Raw genomic sequence first — 16,797 nt, forward strand, 5'->3', positions numbered from 1 at the left:
CTTAGTCCTCAAAGTACCATCCTTGCTTTCCAGCTCTTTAAAGAGGTCTCATGCAGCAGATTGACCTAATGTGATACATCTTTTGATCTCTTGAGGGCAGCTTCCAGTGGATCCAAGTAAAACAACATCCTTGACAACTTCAACCTTTCCTCCATTTATCATGATGTTGCCTCTTGGTCCCATTGTGAAAATTTTGGTCTTCTTACATTGAATTGCAATCCTTACTGAAGGCTGCAATCCTTGATCTCTATCAGCAAGTGCTTCAAGTCCTCCTCACCTTCAGCAAGCAGAGTTGTTTCATCTGCATATCTCAGATTGTTCATAAACCTTCCTCCAATCCTGAAGCCACATTCTTCTTCATATAATCCAGTTTCTCGGATGATTTGCTCAGAATGCAGATGACCTAAGTATGGTGAGAGGATACAAACAACCCTGACGCACACCTTTCCTGATTTTAAACCAAAACTTCGTGTTCAGAAATGTAAGCTCTGATGCAATTTGAACCAACAACCTTTCTGTTGCCAGCTGAGCATTCACCTACTGCCCCACGAGTGCTCCTTGAATTTTCCTAGGGACTGTAATACATGAAATATCCTGAGCGAGCAAATGGTTTGTACTCAATGATCAACCTCAAGTTTGGCCACTCAATCCTACCAAGTAGCTCCACAGAAGAAAACTGTGGCAATCTATTCTCATAAAAATTAACCAAGAAATCCCACTGGGGTAATTCTACTCTGTAACACGTGGAGTTCTCCATGAGTTTAAATCGATGTGATGGCAATGGGTGCATAGTATGCTGTGGCAAAATGACATGAAGACAGCATGCCTGCTCTGTCTGTCTGTCCTGCCTTCTGGTAAACACCTGCCCCTTCGGCACAGAATTGACCACAAAGGTTTGCTCAGCAATATTCTGATTCAGATCAGAAACTTGGCTTTTTCCTCTTTGGCCAGTTTAATTTATATAGGTGCTTTAAGAGGCATTGCTTGAGACTTAAAGGTTTCCTTGTATGGTTTTAAAAACCAAGGCTATATGACCCATAGACTAAGAGAACTGACTTGTGAAGAGAGGCTTTGTAAAATCCCTAGACATCTCTGAGTCTGTCAAAAGTTTTCATTCCACTCTTGGACCGTAGCAAATCGAGGATAAGATTATGGGATCTCAGATCACAGAAGGGGAATTCCTGAACACTTAAGTGTGTTTATGGACATAAGTGCTTAACCTGCCCATGGATTAGACGGTGGTGGTTCAGAGACAAGTGGATTGCTTCATGAGCTAACACTGGAGCAAAGTATGTGGTGAGATGGTCTCCTTTCACGTTACTTATTGAATCTGTGTGCTGACCAGATCCTCCAAGAAGCTGGACTACATAAAGAGCAGTGCAGCCTCAGGACTGGAGGACGAGGCATGAACAACCAGTGGTGGGCAGATGGCATGGCCTAGCCTGCTGAGAGTGAAGGCATCTTGGAGCACTTGCTAGCAAAGGGCAAAGCTACGGCATCCAATATGAATTATGCCTGAAACTAATAAAAACAAAAATCCTCACAACTGGACCAACAACTATATATATATATTTAATTCACAGCTAACCAGTCAATTCTGACTGACAGCCGCCTTACAGAGCAGAATAGAACAGCCTCTGGAACCTTTGTGGGAGCAGAAAGTCTCATCCTAGCAGAGGGACTCACACGCCACCACCGTATCGTGACAAAGGCTGAGGAAATGGAAGTTATCCTGGGTTTCATCCTACTTATACCAACAGCCAATGTCTATGGAAGCAGCGGTGGAGAATGTGGTGCTGCGAGGCATTAGGCAAATCTGCAAAGGACTTCTTGAAAGCGTTAAAAAGCCACGGCATTATTTGATGGCCAAGGTGAGCCTGACACAGGTCCTGGTCGTTTCGATCAGAGTGGGGCATGGGAAGAAGGAGACCAAAAGAGAAGGAAGGCATCTGGGATCCGGGTGTTGGCAAAGACTAGTGAGTGCACTGTGGGCTCCCTGAAAAAAAAGAAATCAGCCGTAGAGGACTTACTTTGGGCATTGGGGCGCTGGTGGCACAGCGGTTAAAGTGCTCGGCTGCTAACAGAAAGCTGACGCTTTAACCCCATCGGCATGGGAGAAAGATGAGACACTCTGCGTCTGTAAACATGGGTGGGCGTGGAAACCCTGTACAGGGGTTGTGAAGTGGGTTTGGAACGGAGCTCTGGTGGTGCTATGTTAAGCACTTGACCGTTAACCAAAAGGTCAGTGACTCAGACCCTTCAATCTCACCCCCGCCACCCCCTGAAATAGAGCTGCCCGATATTTCCAACATTTAAATCTTCATAGATGCAAACCGCCCAATGTCCTCCCACGGAGCAGTTGGTGGGTTTTAGACCACAGACCTTTGTTTAGCAGCCAAGTTCTTCAGCCACTGTCACCAGGACTTCGTCCATAAAGATTACAGGCTTGGAAAGCCTATGGAACAGTTCTCCTGTGTCCTACAAGGTCACTGTGAATCAGAATCAACTCTACAACCATGGTTTTGGTTTGTTTGGGGGAGTGGGGAGTGGGGGTAGGGGGCTATGTTGGATATGTCACCAGGAAAGACCTGTCACAAGAAAAGAACATCATATTTTACAAAGTAGAGGGTCAACAAAAAGGATGAAAGCCTTCCATGAGATGAACCGACACTGTGGCTTTAACAATGGACTCAAGCATCCGAGTCAATTTGAGGATGGCACTGAACTGAGTATTGTTCATGCTGTTAGACACAAGACCACCATGAGTCAGAACCAACTCTCCAACAACTAACACTACCAACAAATAATCATCAGAGCTACAAGAGTGGACATTAGGCATATGACCAGGTCGGGCTGCGTGTGTTCTTTAATCCCTTGTGTGTGCATGAGCTTTGTAACAGCTCTGGTTCCTGAAATAGTAGCGCCCAGAGCAGGTCTCCAATGGTCCCCGTGAGGGCAGTCAGAAGCTGCTGTACATGGATCCGTAAGGGGAGCAGAAAGAGCGTATGTGACTCACCCTGCCCTGAGAGTAAGTAGAGTAAGAAGACCTGGAGCAGAGTCTACCCACACACCCAGTGAACTTGGTAAATAAAGCATTGCAATTTGACAAAGATGAAAACGGAAGGGCCAACCAAACTGAAGAGACTCTCCTACGGTTATTTAGTTCCAAGGTGAGGGAGCTGAACCCAACCCTGGGTATGGCCTGACCTTTAGCTTCTTGGTGTTCAGAGTTGCTTCTCCATACCTGTCAGAGTTTTGTGAAGATTCTGAAAGAGATGTGGACTGGCATTTTTCCACACCACGTGAGGCGCAAAGAACTTTTTTTTTTATTGTTTATCTTTTATTTCATAATCATAAACTTAACTCTGCTTTCCAGCTGGACTCAGGGAGATTAAGGAAAGTAGGAAACTCGAAGAACTGGAGTGAGAGCACAAGATTAAACGATACTGCAAGCACATTGGGAATAGAAGGGTGATTTCCCAAGCTACACAAGGAATGGTCTGGTGCTTAAGATGAAACAGAAAATTCTGATCACATTTAATTAGAGTTGTCCACAGTCAGCAATGGTGATCTTCTTGCTGGTCTTGCCATTCTTGGAACCACAACGCTCCATGGCTTCCACAATGTTCATGCCTTCTTTCACCTTACCAAAGACCACGTGCTTGCCATCCAACCATTCAGTCTTAGCGGTGCAGATAAAAAACTGGGAACCGTTCGTATTGGGTCCAGCATTTGCCATAGACAGGATGCCAGGACCTGTGTGCTTCAGGATGAAGTTCTCATCTTCAAATTTCTCTCCATAGATGGACTTGCCACCAGTGCCATTATGGCGTGTGAAGTCACCACCCTGGCACATAAACCCTGGAATGATTCTGTGGAAGCAGGAACCTTTGTAACCAAAACCTTTCTCCCCAGTGCTCAGAGCGCGGAAGTTTTCTGCTGTCTTTGGAACTTTGTCTGCAAACAGCTCGAAAGAAACGCGGCCGAGGGGCTCGCCGTCGGCGGCTATGTCGAAAAACACAGTAGGGTTGACCATGGCTGGGCACAGCAGGACCAGACAAGACTACAGGTTCAGGCGGCGGCGTCTGCAAAGCGGCCGCAAAGAACTTTTTTTTGAAGCCATGATTGTTTCACGCTCTCCAGTGTTTAAGGAGCTGGGGTTCATGGGGAAAGGGACAGAGGGATGACTTTGATGGCTGCTTTCTGAACCTGATCAATGAACTTGCAAGTTGTGGAATCCACAGATCCCGAAGTCATTCTGGTGAAAGGCTGATTAAGGCCACAGCCATAAAATTACTGTGTTTGGTCTTCAGGTGAGTGGCCAGCCTTCTTTCTCCTTCTGATTTGGAATTCCTTGGGCTACTTGGACAAGGATGTTTTGTTCTTCCATGGCCATTTGAGAGGGATGGCTAAGTAGCATGATTGTTATTTGCCCGGTGCTGTGCACTCTTTGGGGGCTGGGGACTAAACCTGACAGAAAATTCGATGAGATCTGCATTCTACTCTGATGAATAGTTTTGACATCCAAACACGGGCAGGAGACAAGGACACTCTTTCATGGGCAAGGGGATAGAGAGACGCCCAGTATGGCAGAGGTCTGTGAGATTGCCTAATAAATTTAATTGGATGATTTGAAGAAAGTTAACAGATTTTTCTTTCTTCTTCTGAGTGATTTGAAGAAAGTTAACAGGTTTTTTTCTTCTTCTTCCTCCTCCTCCTTTTTTTTTTTTTTTTTTTTGCCGTACAACAAAGGCTGAAAGTGCTGCGCCTATGCAAAGTAGATGGCATCTGCTCACCATCCGGGTTCTCGGTGACATTTTGTCTTTTGTTTTTTTTAAGCATCATTCATTGTATTTGCTTATCTTTTTAAGGTTTTGGGAACATCATCCACACATCATATAAGTCAATGGTTCAATCATATCAAGAAGGGTTGTACAATCATTACCAACCTTTTGTTTTCTTAAACATACACACAATGCATATTTGCGCCTCTCTCTTCTCTCACTGCCAACTCTCCTCGAAAAACAGAGGGTGGCAGGGCAGTCGACATAAACATCAAATTACCTTTATCCACAAGGATGGAGTCCTAGTCATATGCATTATGACCCCAAAATGTGGCTGACCAGTAGAGGGCGCGTAAGCCTCACATTTGGTGGTGTTGAAAGACCAGAAAAGACTCAGTAGATCTAAATCACACTTGGGTTCCTGGAATAGACCCTTTGAGCATATATACCTTATGGACCCTGCTGGATTTTGTTTATGAATATTTTGCTTAGGATGTCTGCACCAGTGTTCCTAATTGAAACAGATGTATGGCTTCTCTTCTGCACACTATTCTTAGCTTGTTTGGCGAGCAAAATTATATTGGCCTCATTGAAGAATCAGAGCATACTCCTGCTCTTTTTATCTTTTTAAATAGTCTATACATTTAGTATCTATTCCTTGAAAGTTTGCTATAACTTGTTGCTATTATAGGTTCAGCTGTGTCTCCCAAAAATATATATTGAACTCCTGGCCTGTGGCATAGTGGATTTTTCATTGGGCTGCTAGTAAGGTCAGTAGTTCAAAGCCCCCAGCTGCTCTGAAGGAGAAAGACGAGGCTCTCTGCACCTGTAAAGATTTACAGCATAGAAAACCCAAAGAGAGTAGTTCTACTCTGCCCCATATGTTCGAGAAGAGTCAGAATTGACTCAATGGCAGTGCATTTGATCGTGTGACACCTGTGGATGTGATTCTATTTGGAAATAGATTGCTTTCTTTTGCTGTTAATGAGTCCATATCATGAGGGTAGATCCTAAATTTAATCACTTCTGAGTGGTAAAAAGACCACAATAGACAGAGACAACTACACAGGTACACAGATATCATATGAGGATTGTCTACAAGCCATGACATACCCAGGAGCCAAGAAAGGATGCAGGGAAGAAATCAACACAAACAAGACTCTGATTCGGATGTGTGGCCATCTGAATTGTCAGAAAATAAACTTCTGTTCTTTCAGGTCACCCACCGGTTGTCTGTGGGTTACAATAGCATTAGCAAACTAAGGCACTTGCCTATCAAGCCATCTGGCTCCAAGGTTTTTTGAGATGATTTTTCAGACAGTTGTGTCGATTTCTTTAATAGTTACAGCACTGTCAAGGTCTTCTATTTATTCTGATGTCTAATTTTATAGGTTAGAGTTTTCTAGGGATCTATAAAGTTCATCTATTCCAAATAAATTATACAAATAGAGGTAATATTACCAACAACAAATGGATACCTCTACAGATAAAGCCAAAGTTAAAAGATGACAACAAATTCCTGGTTTTTAAAATTAATTTTCTTTTAAAATGAGCTGATTCCAGGAACTCAAGTGGAAGGCGAATTTTCAGAATGATGAGGGCAACGAATGTACAAGGATGCTTTACTCAATTGATATATGTATGGATTGTGGTAAGAGTTGTATGAGCCCCAATAAAATGATTTAAATTTTTTTTCCATTGTCTTCTTGTTGCTTCTGAGAAGTCTGAGATTATGATGATATTTGCCCCTTTAAAGTCATTTTCCTCTATCACTCCAGAAGCCCTTAGCATGTTATCGTGGTTTATTAAATACTTAAATTTTATCATAATATTACAAGAGTCATATTTTTATCTCTTGTTTGGGCTAGCTATAAATATGCAGTCTTTTAACTTTCTCTAATTCTGGAAATCATATTTCTTCAAATATTTCCTTTTCTCCATTTTTTTTCCTATTGATAATTCTATTACCCGGCATTTGCATTACAATTCCACTGCTCTTATTTATCTCTTTATTTATATGCTATACATTTTCCCCTGTATTCTACTGCGCTTCCTTCTAGAAAAATTCTGTATCTAACCTTCCAGCTGAGTAACTTGGTTTCTGAGTCATGTCTATCTTACAGTCTCATGGGTTATATTCCTTATTTCAATTATGCCATATTTTTCATGCCTCATAGTCCTTTTTTATTTCCTTGTTAATGATCTGTGACACTTATTTGTCATTTGTTAACCATCAAGGCTGGAAGCTTCCGTGGCATCTATAATCTAGGCTGTGGTTTCCTTTTGAAGCAGTTGTACTCCTGAGACATCTCATTATTTTGGCCTGTGATTGGATCAGCTCTTTGGCCTGAGAATCCGAAATAGAAAAGACCCAGATGGCAGTCCTGTGACAAGACCCAGTGAGCTCACAGAGATAGGAAGGGACATGCACTGGGGTGGCAGGCTCCAAGTGTCCAAACACAAACCAAACTCACTGCCGTCGAGATAATTCCAACAAGCACCAGAGCACCACAATTAATCACTCCGGCCACCAAGCCACTCCAGATGGGACCTCCCTTTAGTCGCCATGTCCTTAAGCCCGGCTCTTTCCAAGGAGACCGGACAGGAGGCAAGTCCGGCTTGTTATTCACTAGCGCTGGAAGGTGGAAGTAGCAGGTTAAAATCAGTCCATCCTTAACAGTTTTCGGCAATTCTGGGTTCTGTTCTGCCTGGGTTTTATTTTTATAGACACTTCACCGGTGGTCTGTCATGTGCACACCTAGGGCATGTATTGTTGAAGGAGTCTGGGTGGTACAGAGAAGGGAAGCTCAGGTGCGTGAGCCTCATAATGGAGATTTTGAGTCTTAGCCTCTCCTGGCACCGCTGTAGGAGCCCTGTGGCATCGTGGTTACATGTTGGGCTGCTCCTCACAAGGCCAGCAGTTTGATGTGCCCCCCTCAGGAGAAAAATGACGCTTTCCATTCTCGTAAAGAGCTAGTCTCAGAAACTCACCGGGGCAGTTCTACCCCGTCCTATAGGGTCGCTGAGGGTTATTCTCGACTCGCGGGCAGTGAGTTGTGCACGTCGGTGCCACTAGCCCAGGAAATGCTACCTCCACAATTGTGGCTATTCTAGATCCACGGAAAACGTGTTTTAGGTCTAGGTCATCTAATTTCACCAAGGTGGAGAATTAGCTGCCTTTCCCCAGAATATTCTTGGAGGAATCATAGAAAGAAAAGAACATCATTAGGAAACAGTGGAAGAAAACCATAGAAATCCCTGATGAGAAGGTAGACTCTTTTGAATCGATGTGTGTGTGTGTGTGTGTGCATCTCCTAGGATCTCTGCTCTGTTCCTTGTCTGCTTTGCACGCCATTTGTTGATGTTCATCTGTTCTCTGCGCAAAGGCACAACACTAGAGAGAGAGAGCTTCCTGCTGCTCTGCATACGGTTGCCATGACGTGGACCCACCTCCTCGGTGACTAATAACCTGGGGCTGTTGAGTCAATTCCAATTCATTGGGACCTCATAGGACAGAGGGGCACTGCCCCCACAGGGTTAAGGCTGTAATTAGACTGCCACTACTTTCTCCTGGGAGCAGTTGGTGGCTTGAACCACCCATCTTTCGGTTAGCCGTCACTGTACCACCCAGACTCCTTCAACAATACAATTATGTCATTAACCTGATCATAAAGCTACTGGGGGAAACTCAGGATAGCAGAGGGGAAGGAGACCTGGAGACTTCCTCCCTAGGCGGGAGTAGTGATTTGGGGAAGGCTATCGCCTCTGCTGTGTTTAACCCCGAGCATAATTGATTGCACTATCTTATCATAATGAATGATGAGGGGGGAGTGCAGAGTGGAGACCCAAAGCCCATTTGTAGGTCACTGGACATCCCCTTACAGATGGGTCTCGGGGAGGAGATGAGCCAGTCAGGCTGTGATGTAGCAATGATGAAAAACACAACTTTCCTCTAGTTCCTAAACGCTTCCTCCTCACCCCCCTTTCCCCCACTATCATGATTCCAATTCTACCTTGCAAGTCTGGCTAGATCAAAGGATGCACACTGGTACAGATAGGAACCATAAACACAGGGAATCCAGGGTGGATGATCCCTTCAGGACCAGTGGTGTGAGTGGCAATACTGGAAGGGTAGCGGGAGGGTGGGTTGGAAAGGGGGAACCGATTACAAGGATCTACATGTGGCCTCCTCCCTGGGGGATAGACAACAGAAGAGTGGATGAAGGGAGACGTCGGACAGGGCAAGATATGACAAAATAATAATTATAAATTATCAAGAGTTCATGAGGGAGGGGGCGTGAGGAGGGAGGGGAGAAAATGAGGACCTGATGCCAGGGGCTTAGGTGGAGAGCAAATGTTTTGAGAATGATGAGGGCAATGAATGTACAAATGTGCTTTACACAATTGATGTATGTATGGATTGTGATAAGAGTTGTAAGAGCCCCTAATAAAACTATTTTTTTTAATTTGATTGCACTTTAGGTTTTGTAGAAAAGAGAGTAGAAAGGAAGTGCCAGGCTACTGGAAAAGGGCATTTTAAATAGATATCATTTTTCATCTTCTAAATCTCACTGTATAGAGTCGTACGCCATAATGTTATCAAATAACTCGCACTTTTGCCATTTCGTCTTGTGGGTAAAATGCACCCCATGATTTAGAAGATAAATAGAACTTCACATAATATGGTCCCAACCTTCCTTTCAGCCCCATCCTTTGTCCTCCCTCATCCCACCCCACTGGAGCTCTCTCAGCTGCAGCCCATCTGGAGACAACTGGACATCGCTGGCAAGGTTCTCGTCCCCTGGCTTACTCCTGAATCCTCAGGTCTCATCTCAAAGGTTACTTCTTTAGGGAAACTTGTCAACCATCTTCCAACCAGCCTCCCAGATCGGAAACCCGTGTTGTGCACTCTCATGGGGTGCAGTACTTTCCCCGTAGAGCACCTACCGTTATGGTGGTAAAGTAGTACACTGTGTGGGAAAGGGAGAAAATGTGTGAGTAGACCAGGAGTCAGAAGTCATTTTATCCGTGTTGAGTGACTGTAGACTGAGACTGTCTTGTGTTCCAAAGCGCCCCCCTCTTTGCTATGCTCCAATCACCCATTCATGAAGCTCCCCCTGGATCTCATCTCATCACCTACAACAATCTCTCACTCATATATGCCAATCTCATCACTGAGAACAATCTCTAAGTCAGGTAGGCCAGACTAGAACACGACAGCTTTTCACAGCTGTCCATGCCCTGGCTCTAATTTCACTGATGGTCTAGACTCTCGAGCTCCACCATACTCCCAGGCTTCCAGCCCATTCGTATCTTCACTTCCTTCCTCCCCAGACTGCCTGCATCCTCAACAACTTTGACCTTCTGTGGGATCCACGCAGCAAGCTCCAGCTCTGTGTCAGTCCCAACTCTGAAGTTGCCTCCAGGCTACCAAATGTTGTTATTAAAAGTAATAACAATTAAAAATCCCATGTTTAAAAAATATATTATTAAATCAAAAGAGAAATAACTTTCAAATGTTTTTCTAATTTTGTAACAAAGGCAAAAAAAGGTATTTTATAAAGAAAGTTGAATACTTTTTACATTTGATAAAATATGGCTTATGTTTTTAATAAAAGTGTTTGTGGGTTTGGATTTCTAACAGCCACAGTTTCCACTCGCTCCATCAGACCAGGTTAAGTTGCCAGTGTGCCCTAATTTGTTTCCTCGGGGCAGTTTTTCAGCTTCCCCAATTCATGTGAAGCCTCCCATTCCTCCATGCTCACATGCTCTGTAGATAATCTGCTTCAGGTAAGTACCCTCCTAACTGCAACCAAGGCTGCCTGTGTTAGCATGGGTTGTCTAGAGAAACAAAACCGGCGACACGTATGCATGTGTAAGCAAGAATTGTACATCAAAAAGGTGCCCCAGCCCAGTCCAGCTCAAGCCCATGGGTCTGATGTTAGCCAGAGTCCGGTTCAGATTCTGGTAGCTGCAGAAAGGGGAAGCAGAAGCAGGGAGCTCACCGGCTGGTGGTTGCAGAATCCCAAGGATCCAAGATCAGTGAAGCTGGGCAGGACACCAGCAGCTTAGAGGAGGACTCCCAGGAAAGAGGAAGGCAAAGGGCCAGAGAGGAAGGAGAAGTTTTCACCGTCTCTCTCATAGAAAAGGCCATGGCCAGCCTTTATATAAGAGAGACACTGGGACCCCTCTCTCTGCTGCTTCACCTTCCAGCTTGCTGGGACTCTCTTCCTACCTCCAGGGGCAGCCCCACATGGGTCACCTGACCCTGAAGGCTGTTGGCACCCATGTGTTCACTGACCTTGGATCCACAGGACTCTTCACATTATCCACTGGCCTGCGATCGTCCTGTAGCCACTTCACCTTCCTGCATTAGTGGCCTGTGGCTAGGAGAGCTTGAAGAGGGTCCGGACTAGCATCAGACCCATGAACTTAAGTTGCACTGGGCTTGGATGCCTTCTTGATATAAGATTACTTCTTGATGTAAAGCTTTTTCTTATATATTAAAAAAGCCCTCCCCCCCCAAGGAGGCATCATCAAGCTATGTGACCTGACTGATAGCAAGGACTCCCCCCACCTACACTTTCACACAGGTGCAGGTTGACATCAAACTACCTGGCACACTGACCTTGCTTCATTCTCCCACATCAGCATGAAAGAAGCATCTCTCCACCAGCCCAAATATCTCCTTGTGCTCTGGATTCTGTTGTCCCCTAGAAATGATTTGTAATCACACTAGTTTCAGCTTTTCCCTCTACTGGCTCTTCCCCCAAAATGTTCGACTCACTACTAATCTGGGGGTGGGGAGGGGAGGGAGGTGAGAATTTTTTAAGCCCTTACCCAAATCACTTGACTCTACATCTTTTTCTATATTTGTTGCTTCACATACACGTTTCTTGAACGGTCAACCCTCACTTTTCTTGACCACTCCAATTCACCCCAGCATTCCACAACAACAAAACTCTGCAGAGATCACCGATCATCCCTCTGTGACGAAGTCTTCATCTTGCTGAATATCTTTGCAAATAGCAAGTGTTTTCTTCTTGCAGCTCTCCTCCTTCCCTACGCTTTACAAGAACTTTTCTTTTTATATCCATTGTCGTTCTTCTTCTCTGTACCTTCCTTGAAGTGTGCATGTGCGCATGCATGTGCTCGGGTTTACTTCTGCTACTGCAGGGATTCCGTAGGATTCTGGCTCCTCATTTCACTCTCGAAGCTTCACTGAGTGATGCCATCCACATCCATGACTTTAACTACCAAGACCAGCAATCTCTACATTGCCAGCCGAGCTCTCTCTTCCAACCTCCAGAATGATGCATCCGGCTAGTCAGGCACACACTGTGTGAGCGGCAGAGTGGAAGGAATACTCAACTCCTAGCACAACTGATTTTACTGCCGTACACAGACATGACCTATGCTGGCGTCAACAAGCTTTTTAAGTCATTCATGATATCCCTATGTATTCCAGGGGCAGGGAGGAGAGCTACATGTCGGCATGAAATAGATGCTATGCCCTTTGAGGACTGGGACTATGTGTTATTCACCTTTGTATAGTCAGTGCCCAGCAGAGTGGACCACAATCTTCCACATCTCCTTCCCTCCACCCCACCCCCGCCCAATCCTTCACACCCATCTACCACGGTGACTGTGGGCGTCTCCTACCCAATTACAGCTTCAGATTTACTCTGTGGAAGGGCCTCGCTCACGCCATCGAATGGATTCCAGCTCGCATGAACCCACAGAGCCGAGTCGACCTGCCCCTGGGAGCTTCCAAGGCTGCAAGTATGTATGGCAGTAGAGACCCTCAGCGTTCTCCTGAGAGACATGGTTTCAAATTAATGGACCTTTTGGTTGGCAGCCTGACTTGGAACCCACTACACCACCAGGCCTCATGGAAAGGTTTAGGAGAGGCCACGTGCTGGAAGAGGTGGGGGAGTCCTGCATGACCTGGTGCCCAGGTGTCTCTCGGTTCCATCTGTGGTCACTCTCAGCACTGAGTCTGGAACTACTGAGGAACTGACCTGAGCACGTTATGCATCGTCCTACTCTCGGACCACTGTTCCTGCCGTTTCTTCTTCTTCCTTGAATATCCATCCAATTGTTCTTCACCAGTTCTTACTAGACTTTTACAACTCTTTTGCAGGTTTAATCCAAAATATTAAGCCTTATATGAATTTAGCATCTCTCCTCTGTGCTCGCCGGACAAACTTCTTACCTTAGCTCTCACCACATAGCATGACAAGTATCTGCTTATAGATCTACCTCCTTATACAGTTCTCTGAGGAGGCTACAGTTATTGGTCACTGATAACAAGAACCTGAAGAAAGGAGAAGTTACACAACTTTCTCAAGGTCACCAGCTAGTAAGGGGTAGAGCTGAGGCTCCCACACATGGGGCTCACGCTCTGAACCAGAACTTTCTCAAGGGCAGGGGCTCTGTCTTATTTGTGTTAATAATCCCAATCTCTACCTTGAAAACAATAAATGTCCAACTAAATTTCATTTATTGGATTCTGCTACAAAGCCTAGAATTTTTTTTAAACGACTAAGGTATGCACCTTACCTACAGTGAAGTAAACGACTCAAGAGAGTTGGGGTTGGGGGAAGTTAGTAAAACATTTCCATTACAGAAAGGAATGCGCTAAGGAGAAAGAATCTGACTGAGAGACAGAATTGGCTTACACGCTGGAAAAATCAGAATATGGAGGGCCCTTGTGGGAAACTGCGGACCAGGAAGAGAGTGTATGCAGACAAATGCTCCACGCTCATGGCAGGGAGTCTGGAAGGCCAAGACGCTGGTGGAGGAAGGCCTTCACGTTGGTGAGACAGAGATGACTCCCTGTCACATTCTCCCGGCTGAAACCCAGCCCCCACCATCTCCCCCAGAATAGTGCCACTTTCAAGATGGTTCTTACAAGCACACGGCTGCTTATGCCTGGAGGCTACCTGCCATGAAACACAGTCAGGCTCTACTGTCCGCCCCTCCCACAGCGCAGCCAACTCCCTCCTGATACTGATCTTGGAGAGAGCTCAGGGACATCCAAGGTTAAACCACCATCTTAATTCTAGTACCTGTCCATCCTGTTAAGTATATGCCTCTAGTACCTGCCCACCTTGCTACAGATGTGTTTATTAGGGCTCGCTAGCTCAAGACTATAGAAGCCTGTTGGAGCCTACATTCCCTCTCTCCCTTGTTCCTGGCTTCAGGGAAAGGCGAGCACCCGGCATGCTTGGTCTCAAGTGTACACCCGTTCCTCAGGACCCTCTTGATTGTCAGGCTGAACCTTACAGGCCCTCTTAAAATCTTAATCTGGGCAGCATGCATAGGAAATCTTCCCAGAACTCAAGTTGTTTGGGGGAAAAAAATTAAATTAGCATTGACTAATTGTCAGATATCCAACTGGAAGTCATCTAGTGGCAAGTTCTAGAACTAGTCCAGGTTCAGCCCTAGTCCAGCAGTATACCAATCAAAAGCCATGAGCTACTATGAACCACACACTTGTACTAGTGGTGTCGATACAGAGAAATACGGCCACAAAAGATATCAGATGGCTCAGAGGATGGACAACAAGGTTATCTGATAAACGGCAGTGTAAGGAATCAAAGGACTGTGATCTGGGACACTAAGGAAAATCAAGGATATGATATTTAAATGACCAGCATTTCCATTTACATAGCTTCCACTTACATATCTTATTTTTTAAAGCCTGAGAAAATAGCGAGGGTGACTAATGCAGTAACTTTTTTTTTTAAACCCACAGGTTCTAGAGTTGACCTCCCATGAGTCAGAGCGGATGGTACAGCAGTTGACAATTAAGAATCTGCACGCTGAGCCGTGGTGGTTAAGAAGAAAACTCACACACTCTCTGGTGGAGCTAGTATGAGTCAAGTGTCTGGAGCCAAGAGGAACTGGTCAGTGGCTAATGCTGAGACGACACCTGGATTGCTACAGTAGGTGTTGGAACAATACTTTTAAAGAGGCGTTCAAACCTGAGTTCAGAGCAGAACAGAGTGTGGGGCAGGGGGGCAGGCAGAGGGCTAGAAATATAACCAGTTACATAGTGAAGTTGATTTAGGGGGGGGAGTCCAAAGAAAGACTATGACAGTAGGGGCAGGTATGTTTAACTTGTGTCAGAAGAACTAAAATCTGCAGGCAGAAGTTTGAGGGATGCATACATAAATCAGTATGTGAGCTGTCTCACAATAGATTAGGCTCCTGCAGGAAGCAGAGGCCTGATGGCACCTGTCAACTGTGTAGAAATGTATGTGTCAGATGAGAAGATGGATTTCTATGACAATCTCTAAGATCCCTTTCAAATTTACAAGTCTCAGAAAAAAAAAATCTGTCATCTGGCAGGAGATGCAGAAACCTTGAAATGATTTCCATTGTTTAAGAGAGCAACATGGTGCTTTTTTTTTTTTCACTTAGAATCCATCACAGTTAAAGCTAAACTTATATCAATTAAAACTAGGGCACCATTATCCATTCTTTAAAAAGAGCCAATGAGAGTTTTCTTTAAATAGAGAAGTCTTCGAAATCTAGTGCTGCCAAAATAAAAATGCCACAAGGGAGTGACTTTAGCAAACAGGAATTCATTTTCTCACAGTTTAAAAGGCTAGAAGTCCAGGTTCTGAGCACTAGCTCCAGAGGAAGGCTCCCTGTCTGCGTCCGCCCTAGAGGAAGGGCCTGTCTCTTTGGCATCTGCTTCCTGGTCCTTGCAGACCTCCAGGTAGTTTGCCACCATTTTCCCTCACTACCTCTGCTTCTCTCCCTTGCTTGTTTATTCTCTTTTATATCTCAAAAGAGATTGAGACAATCTATTCACACATGCCATGGCAACCACAGTCATGTTATTGTTTGATGATGGCCTGCGGTCACAAACCAGAAAAACCCCATGTACAGCAGAAACAAACTCGGGCAGGGCAGAGGGAAGGAGTCCGACATTATGTTTTCAATCATGGCTACGTTTGAGCCCACCAGGCCAGCCACTGTCAACCCGTCTTGTTGAGGGCCTTCCTCTTTTTCAATGACCTTCTAGTTGGCTTCAGGTCTAGAGGTTAAAATACCCAACACAAATTTGGGGTGGGATACAATTCAATCTGCATCAAATCTGAATCATTTGGGTCATTTCCTAATCATACATTGACCATGAGGGTGCCCCTATTTTCATTCCCTCAACTAATTAATGCATGTTTCAGGAAAGGCTATCTTTTCTAGATGAAAAACTGGGTTATCATCCAGTCAGCTCCAGCGGAGAGCAGCACTGTCGGACCAGGCACTCTGCAGGTTCCCAAGGCTGTGAATCTTTACAGAAGCAGAAAGCCACGTTTTTTTCCTAGTGGGAGGTTGATGGGCCCCACCCTCACCCCGACCTTTTGGTTCCCAGTCAAGAGCTTAACTACCCAGTTACCAAGGCTCCGCGTTTTATGTGGAAGCACTAGTGATTGGCATGCATCAGTGATTTAGCTACTTCTCATCTGCTTGATGCCTTCCGTAATGTACAAAGCAAAACTATTCACTCTTGCTTTGTCATTCATTTGTTTGTTTCCTAAGCAAAGCCATCTAATGAAATCTCACTGGTTTTTGATTGGAACGAAATCTCAGTCAGGATCAGCATCTCCTGCTGTGTTGACTTTCATTCCGTTCGGAAATGATCGCACAGAAAAAATTCAGACTTTGCTCTTGATCGAGGAGACAGGTGGGACACATCTCCCTTTTCAAGTTCACAGGCTATTTACTTCAGCAAAATGTGTCCAGCGCTGTGCGCCCCGATGTTCGCTGGCCTTGCGTTTCAGAGCACTGTTTTAGGAGGTCTTCAGCTCACGTCTCTCCTCATTCCACTTGTATCCCCTTTTGAAATGCTACATTAACCTTCATTAATCAATGCAGGGCAAATCGAGTGAACTCACAGCTATCACTGGAAACGATGCATTTTAAAGGTCAAGCAAATAGGAAAGCCAGTGAATAGAGTGTTCTCCTGCACGGATCCTCAAACCAGAGGTAAACGAGATGG

At 45.0% G+C, this 16,797-nt stretch overlaps 1 protein-coding gene across 1 annotated transcript; it reads right to left on the bottom strand.

Annotated features, from left to right (window-relative positions):
* Window positions 1–3,318: 3,318 nt before the first annotated feature.
* On the bottom strand, window positions 3,319–4,091 carry LOC142445070 (peptidyl-prolyl cis-trans isomerase A). Its single transcript, XM_075546576.1, has one exon. It carries the CDS (start codon window positions 4,034–4,036, stop codon window positions 3,542–3,544), a length of 495 nt encoding a protein of 164 aa, XP_075402691.1. The 5' UTR covers window positions 4,037–4,091; the 3' UTR covers window positions 3,319–3,541.
* Window positions 4,092–16,797: the final 12,706 nt, after the last annotated feature.

Source organism: Tenrec ecaudatus, chromosome 4 (genome assembly GCF_050624435.1).
Source record: "Tenrec ecaudatus isolate mTenEca1 chromosome 4, mTenEca1.hap1, whole genome shotgun sequence".
Taxonomy (NCBI): Eukaryota; Metazoa; Chordata; class Mammalia; order Afrosoricida; family Tenrecidae; genus Tenrec; species Tenrec ecaudatus.